This window comes from Thermobia domestica, chromosome 8, assembly GCF_964235325.1.
Source record: "Thermobia domestica chromosome 8, izTheDome1.hap1.1, whole genome shotgun sequence".
In the NCBI taxonomy this organism is placed as follows: domain Eukaryota; kingdom Metazoa; phylum Arthropoda; class Insecta; order Zygentoma; family Lepismatidae; genus Thermobia; species Thermobia domestica.
Window position 1 is genome coordinate 2,780,795 of NC_137461.1, and position 16,673 is coordinate 2,797,467.

General features: G+C 37.1%; 1 protein-coding gene across 1 annotated transcript in view; it reads right to left on the bottom strand.

Annotated features, from left to right (window-relative positions):
* Window positions 1-5,113: 5,113 nt before the first annotated feature.
* The window catches only part of Pi4KIIIalpha (phosphatidylinositol 4-kinase III alpha), a 140,500-nt gene continuing 128,940 nt past the window's right edge, over window positions 5,114-16,673 (bottom strand). Inside the window, exon 39 of the mRNA XM_081767994.1 lies at window positions 5,114-13,084. Coding sequence (XP_081624120.1) covers window positions 12,859-13,084 — 226 coding nt within the window. The 3' untranslated portion in view covers window positions 5,114-12,858. The remainder of the gene's footprint in view (window positions 13,085-16,673) is intronic.

The window sequence follows — 16,673 nt, forward strand, 5'->3', positions numbered from 1 at the left end:
TCCTTATACGTTAGAAAAAATTGTTGCTTATTATTATTCTGCTAAACTAATTATATAATAATAACAATGTTGTTATGTAAAATTAAAAATACAGAATATAGAGAAACATTACACTACAAGTAATAAAATGAGAACACGTGAACTGGGGGTGAATCAAACTTGCCAGTACTCTAAAATCGATACATGCTTTTTAAAGCTAGTTTCAAACTCCATAATCAACGGGACTCCAGGATAAGCAAACTGATCTGAAAGAACTCCAATATTACATACCATCAGCAAACTATTTTCTAGTAATAAAATAGGCCTGCTCATTAGAACAGTTTATTCGTATTAACCCCTTACTATATATCGTTAGTTATGGCACCCTAGTTGATATTTTCCGCCGGGGCACTTCAGACACTTTACTTTTAAATTCTGTCCATCATCATCCTCAGCTCTTAAGAAAAGATATTCTTTCAAATGTTCGAACGGTAAATATTTTCGTTCTCCATCTTTATAAAAACAACACCAATCAAAGTAAAATAGACTACCGGTATCATTGCACTCCTAGTTCACTCACTGAATGTATTGATTTGAAGCTGTTAAAATCTTCCAGGTGCTTGCAATCAGTATACGTGATTTCCGTGAGGCTGTCCTTATCTTCCAAAAACAGCAAGTGGCACTACGAACATATCTGTTTCTCTGTGTGTCGGTCACTGACATACGTAGTTCATGCTCCATTGTTTCATTCTGAGAAATTCGCTTACAGGAAAAAAACATTTGTTTCCGAAATATATATATATATATATATATATATATATTGTAGTTACTCATCCGAAATGTAACGCAAACTACTTAAAAATTTGTAAGGCGTTACCATTACAGTTACTTTGGAAAAAATGTAACGCGTTACTAGAAAATGTTACTTAAAAAGTAACGCGTTACTTGCGTTACGTTACTTCCCAAGACTGGAATTACGTATTTATTGGATTTATTTTATGAATCCCTTATTATTATTATTTGGTCGGGATGTTTTCTGAGCTATGTTCGTGGCATCTTGTGAGGAGAAATCTTGCAAGTACTGTATGTTGGTTTCTCAAGGTACGTAAATGTGCATCCAGTATACTGCCGTGCTAAGCAAGAGTGCCGTATCTACACTAAACCTGAAATTGAGAAAACGACCATCAAAGTTTTTGTTCTTGACGCTTAAGTGTGCAAAACTCTTTTTTTAAAAAAATCATGTAGCTCTCTGTTAAAAAAATGTATCGAAAATCTAATGAGTCAGAAGATTTTCAATATATTTTGTTGAGTGTTACATTAATTTTTTAAAGAGACTTGTATACTTGAAGCGTCAAGAGCAAAAATGTTGCTGGTCGTTTTCTCAATTTCAGGTTTAGTGTAGATACGGCACTCTTGCTTAGCACGGCACGGCAATATATCAGTACTTCAAATAAAAAGCGAAAAGAAGAGAGAGAAAGACGAGTGTATTTTTCTATATTTTCGACGCTGAAGAATGCCGTTACTGTTTCAGTGATCTGCTGTTAGCAATTTTGCGTTTTACTAACCCTAACGAAGCCTCATGTTACACTATATATCAGCTAGGTCCAATATACTTTGGACTTGTTTTCTCTGCTGTCAATGCGTCTTTTCTTCAAGGGACATTTTATTATTATTATTATTATTATTACTATTATTATTATTATTATTATTATTATTATTATTATTATTATTATTATTATTATTATTATTATACACTCAGTAACAATGATAGGATGACCCGAAACCTGAGAAGTCATAACATGACCCACTAAGCAACAAACCGACAAAGGGACGGAAAGACAGAGTGGAAAACTCTTTTGTAACCCAAAGTCAATGCATTTTTTCTTCCAGCAGCGACCCTGCTAAAAATAACAGTAATATTTTTCAGCTTGCACCTTATTTTAGCTTCTGTGGTTATACATTTTTCAATTTGTATCGCATTTATAGGTTTTGCATCGCAAACTGCAATCGATACAGCTTATTAAAAAAAAACTGATAGAGATATAGATGGAGAGAGAGAAACCAAATACTCTATTCCTCTTTCTTTCGCACTAAATGGTTCTTAACTGTTAAAATGAGGGATGAATATACAGGGTGTACAAGGAAAAGTGACAATATTTAAGAAATATTGTCATAGGTACATACTAACTAGTAGGTAAACCATCACGTTCCCTGACAGTTACTGAATAGGTTACAGTTTCGGGGACCATACGTGCTAAAAAGATTTTCGACTAGGAACTACAGATGGGCACAATCGATTCTACTCGGTTTGTCTGGAATCGATTCTGAATGAGTTTGATTATGGTCACTCAGTGGCTCACCTCGCCAGCAGTGCATTCACGAACATGCCGCGCACACGAAATACTGTTCTACTTTCATACATTAAAACTGATGGGAAAATATCCGTAACACACGCCTAAATAGACACGACTGAATTCGTTAAAGTAGCTGACGCCCTCTTTCACTCCGGTATCAAGGAAGGGGAGGCTAAGGAAGGCAAGCAAATGAGGAAGTATTAAATCCGAAAGAGGAAGGAATCGAGCCCAGGAGAAAAAGGAAGTAACAACAAATTCCAATATGTGTCTGTGCACGAAACAGGCTCACTTTTCTATAGGACTAAATGGTTATTTAGGTTGGAGAGCCAAGCCTAACTTTATTCGAATTCTTTCAATCGGAGACATTTTCAAATCGACGAAGGAACTGTTTCATAAGAGAATGAAGGAAAACTTAACAAATATCATAGAATTAATTCCTTTCTAAATAAACTGAGGTAAATGATAGCAAACGAGCCTTGCTGGTCTAGTTGGTAACGCGTGCGGCTTTAGTGCATTGATACCGTTTTCGATTCTTGGTGGACACCATTGACCGTATTAAAGTGGTTCGGTTCAGCTTTTTTCAGGCATCCTTCCGAAGGGCTGCTGTATTGAAGACAAGGTAACTTAAATTGCAACTACATGCCATTCTTGTGCAAGGCACGCCCATCAAGAAAGTGTCCCAGTGTCGTTTCATCATATTTTGATTTTGCCCCTGGAAAAAAATTCTGGAGAACAGTCTGGTTCGGATTCCACATCTCATATCGCCTTACTGCTGAAAAGAAACGCTACACTTCAACAAACAAACCAGGAGAGTATCCGCGTATAAATATACAGATATATGTATTTTTTTTAACGCCAGAGAAAGTTTTTCTTTTTTCTCGCATTATATCACTCAGGCTAGGGGTGTAGCCAGCAGGTTTATCTATGAGGGGTCCGTCGTTTTTGAGAGGGGGCAGCTACAATGTACAAAGCCAAAAAAAAAAAAAAAAAAAAAAATTTACAGCTAATGATTTTGAGACCTGAAAAACCAGAAAATTTTGGTTCCCGTCCAGAAAACAAAAAAGCTCGTTTTTTAGTTTTTTTTTCTTTTTGCTTTTTCTCCATAAATATATAATGTATCAGATATTTTTATTATGCTTAACCAAAAACTACTGCCCCGGACCAAACGTTATACCTTTGTGCATAGCTATTTCAATGTAAGCCCTTGTACACAGAACCTATCTACATAACACTGATTTTCTTTCAAATTTCACTTAATTTCTTTAAGATTTCCTCACAAAAATATTTATTTATATTGGACATGATTCGCACAGGAGCACTAGATCAATCGATTGTAGCAGATGTGGTAGCAAGCTGTACATTTTGTTACTCCTTACACGGAAGAGATACCATACAATTTTTCGATCGGTACCATACAATTTTTCGGATCCATGTCCGGAACCGGTTCTGAAAACCGGAACTTTGTGGCCATCCCTAGTTCCTTCTTAGTCAATGTCTCACCAGTTTCTCTTCCTCTTCTTAATAACATCTAAAATTGTTCTCTTCTCTGACACTCTTTCTAAGACCTTCTCATGGGTTTTCCGCTCGAACCAGCTAATTCTTTCCATTCTTCTCTACACCCACATTTCCAGTCATTTTTCATCGTTTTTGCGTTATTTCCACGTTTCTGCTTTTTTTTTTCACATTTTAAGTTTTTTTTCTCAACTCTTTATTCAAGGTCCCACAAAATAGTACTTTCTTCCTCCTAAAGGCTTCTTTCGCCATTCCTATCGTTGCTTTTATTTCACATTTGCAGTTCATACCATCACTCATAATACTATTTTATGTTGCTGGGATGGAGTATTCAGGTACGAGGGTAATTCAGAAAGTAATGCCTCCAAGGTTATACCTTTGACAGATAACATCGATACAGGTATCAGTGGAAAGTTTGCAATGTCAGCTACAAATGGTGGCATCATTTTTCAACATAGTCCTCATTGCGGGCAACACACTTGCACCAACGCAAAACAAGGTTTTTCATTCCCTCGGCGAAGAATTGTGGTGGCTGCTGGCGATACCTTTGACGAACTCCTGCTTCTACCTCCGCGTCACAACTGTAGCGTTGGCCCTTAATGTGATGGGGAGGAGTCTAAAGTCGCAGGATGTACGATCCGGACTATAGGTAGAGTGAAACAGAATGATGGGAACAACTTTGAAAATTTCTGGCAGAGGAGAGGACGTGTGGCGATACTCCATCGACTCACGCTTCGTTTCTGAGTCGTAATGGTGTATCCACCACTCGTTGCCGGCGATGAATGTTCCTGGGCGCACAACCTTCCGCACTCAGAAATTGAATGATACTAGAGCTGTTTCAACAGGACGTGAACACTGGATGTCATGGATTGCTCCATTACTCTGAAACGAGAAGAGATGGGAAGGTGAAACAAGTGACATTCTATTGCTTAAACATCAGTTCAGAATGTTTGCAGTATTATTGGCCAAGTAGTGGGTTTGGAGACATTACTTTCTGAATCGCCCTCATATTTATGTACTGCAAATTATCAATATACATTATTAAGTAGCAGAATGTGTATAAATTGTTTCATTTCTCCTAACACTAACGCCCACAGTACATTTAAGCTGCACCTCTTGAAGGTGTGTTTACTTGCCACCAACCTCGAATAATTATTAAAAAAAAAAAAAAAAAAAAGGGGGGGGGGGAACTAACCATACCTTGGCCTTTATCAGTCAGGTGTAATCTAAACATGGAAACATGGAAGAATTTTTAAAATGTCGCCAACTAAATCTAAAGTAAATTTATTGAGAAACCAAAAACAAGTTTTATATATTTTTACATATCTACATGAAAACTTCGTACGTTACTTCATGTTTTGTACCTTTCATTACAAAAGTCCTACTGGGACTACAACCACCGTCTCTTAATATCATTAACAACATACTGCATCACTCAACAAACAAAACACTCGTTTTAAACATACTCTATCACATGAGGATTTCAGTCTCTTGAATTCAAAATCAAATTTCCCGTGATAACAATTAACTTGGACAAAACATCTCCACACAGCGGTTACATACAAAGCAGCCGTATCAACTCTTGACTTTTAAAATGACTGTAAAATCGTGTTCACAATATTACACATCTAATTCTTAAAAAGCTTTCATTTATTTAATTACTTATTTATTTTTGAATGGATCTTAGGATTTTCATGAACATACATATCTCACATGATGTAACTTCAAATCTGAGTACACAGCGTTTATTTTGAACTCGATTGTACACTACAATTTCTTTCTCTTTTACATGAAGGCTGTTTCCACTCAAATTATACAATGAGATGAGCAGATATACAGGGTGTTTCACAAGTCCTTACCACCGCTTTTAAAATCCGTATGGATGTGTTTATATTGATTTAAGTTGAGTTGATTTTGAGTTTATCGTCCCGTTCAGCAGCGAGACTATATGAGACGTTGATTAACGTGGAATCCGAACCACATGAGCTTCCGCCGGGAATCGAACCCGGGTCTCCCACGCCAAAGGCGCGTACGCTAATCACTTAGCCACGAAGAAGCTCTGTGTTTATATTGAATTTGATGTAGGAAATATACAATAGAGTTAGGGGCACACCTTTCGGATGATAGTTCGCGGATGGCCGCCATCTTGAATTTTAATTTTTAATTTCAAACGATAGGTGGGTCATCTGATACATGACCTTAGGCTAGGATTTGTTCAGGATGTCAAATCTGAAATCAGATTTCATGTATTTTTCTTTGGTGCGAAGTTATTCCTCTTTAGTTGGTGATTATTCCTCTATTTGCAGGTGATGAACCACGCCGTTAACAACTGTGGAACGCATCTAGATAGTCAAAACTGTGGGGTGGGAGAGGTGCATGTGCAGTAGCAGCCGATTTCTATCAGCGTCATCCCCAACGTCTCCCTGTGTCTCATGTGGATCACATTGTGTAACAGATAAATATCAATTGTTGTTGTCCATAACTTCTCATCACATAAAGATACATGAAATCTGATTTCAGATTTGACATCCTGAGCAAATTCTAGCCTAAGGTCCTGTATCACATGACTCACCTATCGTTTGAAATTAAAAAAAAAAAAAAATGAAATTCAAGATGGCAGCCGACCGCAAACCATCATCCAAAAGGTGTGCCCCTAGCCCTATTGTATATTTCCTACATCAAGTTCAATATAAACACATCCGTACGGATTTTAAAAGGGGTGGTAAGGGACTTCTGAAACACAATGTATTTCTTTTTATAAACATTGAACTACTAAGGTGATATGCAATGTATTATTAACATCTTACAGTACATGACAAATACAGTCCACTGAACATGTCATGATGTTACACACGTGTTAATATCATTATTACAATATAACAACACGAGTTTAAAAATATCTTTGGTTCTTTTACTGAGTTTATGGGATCATATACGTCAAAAAGGTGTATTACATAAGTCACAAAGACAGTGTGGCAAGAAATAACTATAAATACAAGGAAATCCTTGCATTACTTTCGACGTATCCTTGTATTTTAAACTCAATCTAAACAGAGTTGATCTACATTTTGACGATCCACACCCCACGACTATAACACTAATATAAATGCATTGAGGTTCTCTTCTTACATCTAATGCTATCACAGATAGATTTTGGAATTAAAGATATATATATATAGGAAGTCACCAGTAATCAATAAAACCTATTAAAAGAAACAACCCAACAACTCTATTACACAATTAACAACATTATAATTACATTTCTTCGCTTTCAATATACCGAAAGCACTGGCTAAGGAGACATCTCTCAAAAGGCTGCTTGCTCTCTCGAAAGATAAAACTGGTCACGATCTAACAGAGATAATAATTAGCTATACATAGTTACTGTTCACAGAATATTTTACAGAACTGATCAGTCATGACTGGTTTCAAAACAAAAGGGTACAAATAACATTTATACTCTTAAATTAACAGCATCGCTGAAACAGTACAATAATGTATGCATATGCAGACTGTACGGTGATCTAAATATTTTAATAGATATACCCCCCCCCCCCCCGCCGTAAATGTCGCCAACACCTAGTGTCCCACTTGCCGGTAAATGTCGATCGTCAATATAGCGACGCGTCGAAGGACTGCCGCTAGGTGACACTGGCGGCAGGATTTCGTTGAGTCGAAACAGATATCTAGAGTCGGGGTGCTGAAATTACCACTACGTAGCAGTGAGGACTTCATTTTGGTTCACGTTCCTTCAATTCGTCACGGAGAATTCCGAAGGGAGTTGAGTTGATTTTAAGTTTAATGTCCCGTTCAGCAGCGAGGCTATATGAAACGTGGACCTACTGATTAACGTGAATCCGAACCACATGACCTCCAGCCGGGAAATCCCGAAGGGACCAACACGAACTATCGCCAGTCATGTGCATGTGGTTATTATTATATATTTTTTTCCCTTACGAATTGTTTCTAAAGTGAGCTCCGGGGGTCAAGAGTAACCTCTGCCTCTACATAATGAAGTAAAATATCTTGAGATGAGTGCGCATAATGGTATGGATTTAGATGGCAACTGTCGCCGATCATTAGAAAGTGAATATGGAAGAACTATGAAATAAAGTAAATAGACGCGCGTCATTTTGTTATATAATTATATGGAGAACGTATTTTATCTGATCCCAAACGGTTATCGTCAAATATACACGGTTAAAGAAGTACTCTGTTTGGCCAAATTAAAACGACTTCAATGATTTATCCCTCTACAAGCTAGATTTTCTTCATCATCGCCGTGGCGAAGTCAGAAAAACACGCGTTTAGTAATCATAAGGTTGGTGGTTCGCGCCCATCACATGTTACTTTTCTTTTAGTGCTTTTTAGACTCACCGTAATGTGAACAAATCACGCATATAGGCGATTTAATATATTTTGGGGGGAGTTATTTTGTGGTTCATTGGCGTTTCGTCGCGTCTCTGCAGCTGGTGGTATAATTGTCAAAACAGAAGTGGGGCCACCGCGGGAATGTCAATTTTTGGCGAGAGGTCGCTAGTTGCTCATCGGTGGTTCACCGACGCTTACGGCATGGGGTCCTTTACACCTTTGTGATAATACACTAACATTTTACCCAAACGGCTAGTTCACTTCCATAGTTTGCTTTCTTTCATTCGTTTTAAGTTCTATTGTAGCCTGTGTTATGAATACAATGCTGAGACTGTCGCCACAGAAAATGAATACCTACTTATACAAAAGTCTTTTGTCAATAACTCAAAATGGAAACATCCATTTCAAATGATACCTTTGTAACTTAAAGAGGACAATATCTTCCACAAGTTTTAGCAAACCATTTTGGGAAAGTTATAATAAAATAAGTTGTATTCAAACAACTACACAGTAATGAAATGCAAGTGGAAAAATATAATAATATTATTCAATAAAGTTAACATTATCATAATATACAAATGCAATATACATTTTTACAAGAGGAACACAGGCAAGAACTGCGGTTAACACAATCAATATTATATAGTACGTTCAATTTTATATCAACAATGGATGAAGTTTTAAACACAAAACGTAACAAATATTACAGATATCTTTGACTGATTACTTAGTAAGATATCCTTCTAAACGAACAAATTGACTGCTTTCGTTTCTAAATATCAACTGTATCTGTGACAAATTGAATATTTATTTTATGTTGTTCATATTAAAGGCATGTTTGCTCTAATCTTGACAAAATCTAACTGCTGGAATTCGACAGATAAAGTCGGCAAAAAAAAAAAAAAAAAAAAAAAAAACCTAATAGAACGCTATTCGTAAATATTCGATAATAGTAAAAATTCGACTTATTATATTACCACTAGACACATAAAAATAGTGGAATTACTCAGAAATATCTGACTGTTGGACTTGTGGAGACATGAACCCGAGCTCTATCTTTGCCGGATTGATGGTCTATCATTAACCTATCAGTGACGCGACCAGTTTTCTGTGTTTTCGTGCTTTCTTCTTTACGTACCTATTGACCAGCATCTGCCGGCAACGAGCAGAAGCAACCCAAAGACAGTAATCTTCAATTGAGGAAGTTTCAATGATTGTATATACACAATAATTTCAATTATTGCATTTGCAGTAAATGCCTTGCCAGATTTCATGTCATTATTGCACCATTGTTCTGTATTTACGAACATTTAATATACACAATTATTTTAGTAACTGTACCCAGCTGAAACTTCAACTGAAAAATCCAATGCTTGTAAAACTGTTCGATACAAGAAACTTTTAAGCACATGGGTACAGATATGAAGGTAGATGGCCGAGTGAGAGAAATATCACTAGCAGAAGAGGATTCTACTACTAAAGAGGATGAATAACAACATTATGCTTTTCTCACTCATTGAGTTGAGTTGATTTTCATTTTAACGTCCCTTTCAGCAGCGAGGCTATATAAGACGGGACCTACTGATTAACGTGGAATCCGAACCATATGAGCTCCATCCTGGAACCGAACCAGGGTCTCCCACGTCAAAGACGCGTACACTAACAGCTTACCCATGAAGGAGCTCTTTTAATACTCATGATAACCTACGCTGAAGAAATATGAAAAATGGCGAAAGAAGAGTATGTAGAATAAAAGAAACAGAGATGAGTTTCCTAAGAAAATTTATCGAAAAGGAAAGATCGAATATGAAATAAAAATGACTAGAACTACACTCAATCAATAAAAAAAAAGTCGGAAAAGAGTAGAAAAATTTAAGCTATATTGGCATGAACATGTGTAGAATGAAATAATACCGCTTATCTATGAAATTCTTACTCGTAAAATGATAGGAAAATGGCTACGAGGAAGACCAAAGACCAGGCTGAAGTATGAAGTGCAAAAAGATATGGCAAGAAGAGAAATAAGACGGTAAAAGTAAAAAGTATGGTAGACTGAAAAAACATACAGAGACCCGGTGGAATACTGGAATCGGGACTTTGTAATGATGTTGAACTAATTTATGAGTGGTCGATACGAAAAATTAAATGAAATCTTTGAGTTTTACGTCCCACGATTATGCTAGTTAGGCTAAAGGAGACAATGATGATGAGAAATGAAAGAAATGGCGGAATGAAGAAAGTGGGAGGAAACGGGAGAGCCTCGAGAAAACTCACGCACATGTTGTTTGTCTACTACAAAGTTCACTTAGTGCGAGCTGGGATCGAACCAAGAACGTCATGCACCAGAGGTGAACGCTGTACCACTGAGCCACCGCAGCCCCGAGTGGTGGATAGATAGGCCTTAAGGAATCAAGCGCTAAAACAGAGAAATGGTGTCCGTAGTATCTTAAGGCGTTGAATTTAACCCGTAAAATGGAAGATCGGGATTCGAGTCCGAGCCAATATAGAAGTAAGATTTATCTGTGTTATTCTGTCATTCTCAACCGCTTGCTGGTTATGTTTATTACATTACACGAGGGAAATATATTGTTCATTTATTTAATTTGGTACTCCATGACTCCTATCTTGGCTAATGAGAACATTAAATGAGAAATGGGCAATTTCCATTTGGACATACGCATTAACTTGGCTAATCGGCTATGATTTACTAACGTCGTTTTTAAAATTGTGAAGAAACCACTAGGAGCACATAGTTACTAACGTATTACCCCTTTTATATTTTTAAATGCATCTTTAACTATCCTTTGGAAGCCAATGGCCAATCTCACGCTAAACGATATCTTCTCACAGTGGTGGGGCAACCGCCGGTTTATGGAATAACGTTTCACGGTACGTATTGGGCACGTTTTCAAATTCTTGTAATTACTGTTAAAATCAACAGATGGATAACCTGATAGCTCAGGAATATGGTCAATAAACAGATACCACTATACTACTATTAGATATCGCTCGGCCGACAAGTCGATCCTTGGGATCACAAGCGCTAAGTATCTAAAGGTACAATACAATGATTTAAATGCACAGAAAAATCTGGACAATGGAAGAACGGGAATTTGAACCTCAAGTAGGAAATTCTACCGTTCAGATTTTTTTTTGCATAATTACTATTAACTTGAATGTGTAGACATTTTTTTCCCCTTAAAGTTTATTGTAACAATCAGGGGCGGATCAGGACCGACTTCTGGGGGCGGCGGTGGGTTGTCATACTGCTTCTTTTAAGGGCTCCAAACTTTGGGATGGGTTTTATTTATATATAAAAAATAAGAAAGTTTCCTCTTCTGGGGGGAAGGGGTGATTGCCCCGATCGCTCCCTCCCCTAGATCCGCCTCTGGTAACAATACATGAGATTCATAAAAAGCTATCCTTCCCTAAGCCTTGACTCTTTTCTAATTACTTTTAATAGAAGGTTAATTACACCACTGGCAATCTTCATGTACCTATAAATTATTATGAGATGCGAAAATCTTCGTCTAGAAGTCAATTTTACATAAGCAGTCAGCCAAAATATGTACATACGTATATACAAGAACTAATACAAATATATTGGTACAGAGGTACAACATAAACAGGACAATAATGTAACAGGATCAATCACAAATATACAAGCTATAGGTACAGTCTTGCTCAAAAATCTGGGCAACCATCTCTCCTTAAAAAATCATATTGCCGCACGAAAGTGACATGAAATGAAATCTTTTAAGCTTTACTTCCCTCGGTTATGCCGGGTTGGCAAAAGGAGGCGGTGATGATGAGAAATGAATGAAATGGTGGAATGAAGAAGGCGGAAGGTAATGGAAGAACCCCGAGAAAATCCGCGCACACGGTGTTTGTCCGCCACAAAGCTCACGTGGCGCGAGCTAAGATCGAACCAAGGACTCCGTGCACCAGAGGTGAACGCTCTACTACTGAGCCATCGCGGCCCTCATATTGCCGAAATAATACTAGGAAATTCTATTACTTTGGCTGCCTGAAATGAAGACCAAATTGGCGAAAGATGATTCAACTTTGTTTGATTTGATTTTTTTATGGGTAAAGGTGCACGCATTTTCAAAAGAGCGATGGGTAGATAGATTATTTTGAACAAGATTGTGCACTGGTTCAGTGCAGATTTACAGTATTTTTACAATATATATAGATATATTTCATCATAAATTAAAGAGTTCACTGACAGCGTCTGTACAGCCATTGCTTCGAAAAACAAAAAACCTTAAGAAGCTGTAAAAATACAATTAAAACAAAATCTATTTGTTGTCGCTACGTTGACAAATATTGAATTCTTGTTAAATATTCGCCAGCAGAGAACAGAAAATAAAAAGGGGAAGTTTTCTCATATTTTTGCTATACCAACCATTATTTTATTTATACAAAGAAATGTCAATTTTCAGTCTCCCTGTACTACCTGATTATTTCGTATACAAAGGTATTTTTACAGCTTCTTTGATGATCTCTAAATATCGTTTCAGTGACACACAATTATATTAACAATACATAAAAAGTCGCCTTCCCATATGTAATTTTGTTTTGCTTCTTAGAAATCAAACTGAATACCGTTACAGAGAAGTTTGTACTCACCATACTTCTTTTAATATGGAATCTGATTCTGGTAATACTGGATCATATCGTACGTACGGGTTCTGAAGTTGAGGAAAGAGTTTCGAATGACAGAGATCATGTAATTGGCAGCCTCCTTCTCACTCGCCTGTGGGGCAAACCTTGCACGGAGCAGTTTGATAGTTTGGCCTCGGAAGCATGGTAACCCAGTGTCTAACATCAAAGAGACCAGTGAGATAATCGCCTCTTGATAAGGCCTACAACAAAAAGAAATATACAATGAAGATTAGCTGAAACATATAATTCATTTGAAACACACTAGAAATTTTCTCTACTTTCTTACAACACACTTCTTAAAAATAGATCTGCTTCTCACCACCATATAAATTTACGAGGGGTAATCGGAAAGTAAGGTTACAAAGCCTGGAGTGAAACGTGTATCTATTATTTCATACAACCAATACAGCAAACAGATAGTACAGACATTCGGTTATTTTTCATAGTTTCGGTATCGATTGATTGATTGATTGATTTTTGAGTTTTACGTCCCGTTCAGCAAGGAGGCTATATGAGACGTGGAATCCGAACCACATGAGCTCCCGCCGGGAATAGAACCCGGGTCTCCCGCGTCAAAGGCGCGCATGCTAACCGCTTAGCCACGAAGGAGCTGTCTCGGTATCGGTTGAAGCACTTGTCGCATCGTGGGATGAGTTTGAAGATTCTCTCCTGGTGAAAATCATGTCCTTCCGTGTTCAGCCACGTTGTTACAAAGTGTTTCACCTCCTCATCTGAAGCGAAGCGACGGCCCCCTAGGTGCTCCCTCAAATGCGGAAACAGGTGAGAGTCATTTGGAGCGAGGTCCTCCTGTTGTCCTGCATCAGGCCCTCCACGCGACCTGTGTTCAAATCTGTTAATCCCGTGCTGGGTAGGCCACTGCACTCCTTGTCGGTGACGTGAAATCTAGCAGCTGCAAACTTTCGACACCATTCCGCGACATGCTGACGAGACATTACATTCTCTCATTAAACTTCTACCAGCTGCCGGTGAATTTCATCCGCGGTTACATGTTTCGCCCGCAGAAATCGAATAACTAATAATCTCTAATAATCGAATACTTCTTCATGAGACCAGTTTTACAAACAAGTCGCCATTTGTGTTTACCTACAACTAGCGCTAGAAGTGGCGGGTGGCTGAAGCTTAGCACAGTTGCCAACTCCATGTAGTACAATTACCACACAGTCCTCATTCCTATAATAACAGACGTAACTCCAGAACTATCGGCCTTGTAATCTTAGTTTCCGATCCTCCCTCGTACAATGAATTAAAACTGCTTTGTTGCACAGTGAAATTAATTGTACGAAACTCTTCCAAAATATCACTCAATCCGGATATTAATGGAATGTTTCCATGGAGTCAAGTCAGGGTTTGAAAAAACCCGGGTTTTTTTGAAAAAGCCCAACCCACCTGGGCCCATGTGGGTTTTTTCGGGTTTAATTGGGTTTTTTCGGGTTTAATTTTTTTTTTCGAAATATTTCAATGTTTTTGGGGTAAAAGTGTTAAAATGTGATTTATATTTCAAGATTATCATTGTCACATCTTGTCACAACTGTCACAACAATTTTCTATTCAGTGCAGTTTTGAAAAAACGGCCGCCATTTTGAAATTTTACGTTGGATCGCTGCAAAAGTATATACAGCTAATTTGCAGTATCTCGTGCTTCTACTCTGAACATGTCAACTTAAAAGACCAAAAATTGCACTTTGTAATATGGATGACCATACAATAGAACGAACAAGAAAGTTTAGGTACCTGGGAACAACAATCACCGAAGACAATAAAACAGCAGAGGAGATACAGGAAAGAATAAGAAACGGAAATAAGTGCTATTAGCCACGGAGCTCAGTAAGGAATATTAATTTTGCAGTGTAATATACAAGTTTAGGGGTGTACATATACAGTTTTGTATATACAGATACAATTTAGTAAATTCAGCACAATTCTAGGTTTTAGGATTATTTTGTAAAACTGAAATGTGGAGTGACTAAGTATTGCTGAGTTTTGATATATTCCAAGAAAGTGAAAACTGTACTTAATGGCAGCGAACATGTTTCGGGAAGCTGCTAAAGTATTTCTTTAAATGTCGTAGCATGTACTTGTAGTATTCACTGTCATCCTAAGAGTAATAACACATATAATAGCATGCGTGGAATTAAAAATATAAGTTGTTTATTAATTTCCAATTCCAATATAACTTTTGCAAAACAATCCTCATTATTCATTACTATGATTATTTGATTAATATTATCCTTTCTGTTTATTTGTTTTGCAAAGTTGTTATTAAACAGGCCCCTAATCTGATCACACAATTTTCCAGACAGATATTCATGAGCAAGGAATCAAATCCCTTCTTACACCTTCGCTGTTTAAGAGTACAAAGGGCTAGTATCTACTTGCGTTGCTCTTGTCAATTTACTTAATAAAATATGAAACAAGATATACGGTATTTTAACTGAAAAAGACAGTATCCTAATATTTATACAACCTTTTGTCAATCGAAGTGTTACAAGCAACCAGGAAAACTAACACTGATATCAAATATTCAGATCATGCCTTACCCCCCTACTTTTAACGTCCAACTGCCGCCACTGGTTGGAGTTCACTTCCGATACTTCGTGCGTTCAATTAGAGGGAATTTCCCGAGCACTTGTTGCAAGACGGCTCTAATAATTTTAAAAAATAATTTTAAAAAAATTAACACAGACATAATTCATATTTTATAAAGTGAATGTTTCAAAATGTCTTAAATGAAATTCAATATCTTCCAGCGTAAAATAAATAGTGTTATTGTTGAATTATTCAGTTGCGACGCTTTGTGTGTTGAATTGTGGGAATTTCCCGAGCACTTCTTTCGCGACTTTTTTTTTTTCTTTCTTTCTTCCGAAAATGCAACTTTTTCTTGGTGTACATCGAAACTTCCACTAGTAAGGAAGTTTGAAATAGTAAGAGTTACGTAATCTTCGGAACTCCGAGCATTAAGCTTCTTAAATTTGACAAGAATTTTTACGCTATTGCTGGTGTTGATTCTGCAGAATGCTTATTTGAAGAGTAGCAACAAATGACTGAACTCAACTGTTGTTGGAAAACCAAATTTTACTGAAGAATAATTGTGTTACCATCAGAGGTAATAAAACAATAATACTAATAGTTTTACTAATGCACTACATATTTACTAGTAGTACCGGCACCTATGGCCTTAAACCCGATGAGGGATAACGTCCCTCGGCGTCGCCGGGTCAGCGAGCACACTTTTCACGGAAAGTATTTTCTAAAATATAAAATTGCATTTCTTACTTCAAACAGGCTATAAGCATAATCTATACATTAATTTGTTCTATAATTACCTCAAGCTAAGTTTTTTTAACATTATTTTTTTAATTCATTCACTGCATTCAGAAGTTTATAAAAGTATTATGTTGTTGTATACCTTAACGTGAAAGCATCTAATTCACCCAGGAAAGTCCAAAATGTGATAAAAATAACTTTCAATGTAATTACCTTAGTTGTACCAACAATACACTAACAAAAAGCTCAAAAACCCAGGTGGGTTTTAAGGTGGGTTTTTTCGGGCTGGGCCCACTTGGGCAAACCCTGAGTCAAGTACCTGAAAGCTGTGCACGACTGGTAGAGTTCTCTTTAGCTGGACGGACAGTTCAAGATAGTATGTACTCGAGCGTTATATACTGTTGGCACACTATATGTAGTTGAACAAAGAAAGCAATTGGTTTATAAAATATCTATTTATAAGATAAATACAAATCAAATCATGAAATTTGGAGAACTGTACAG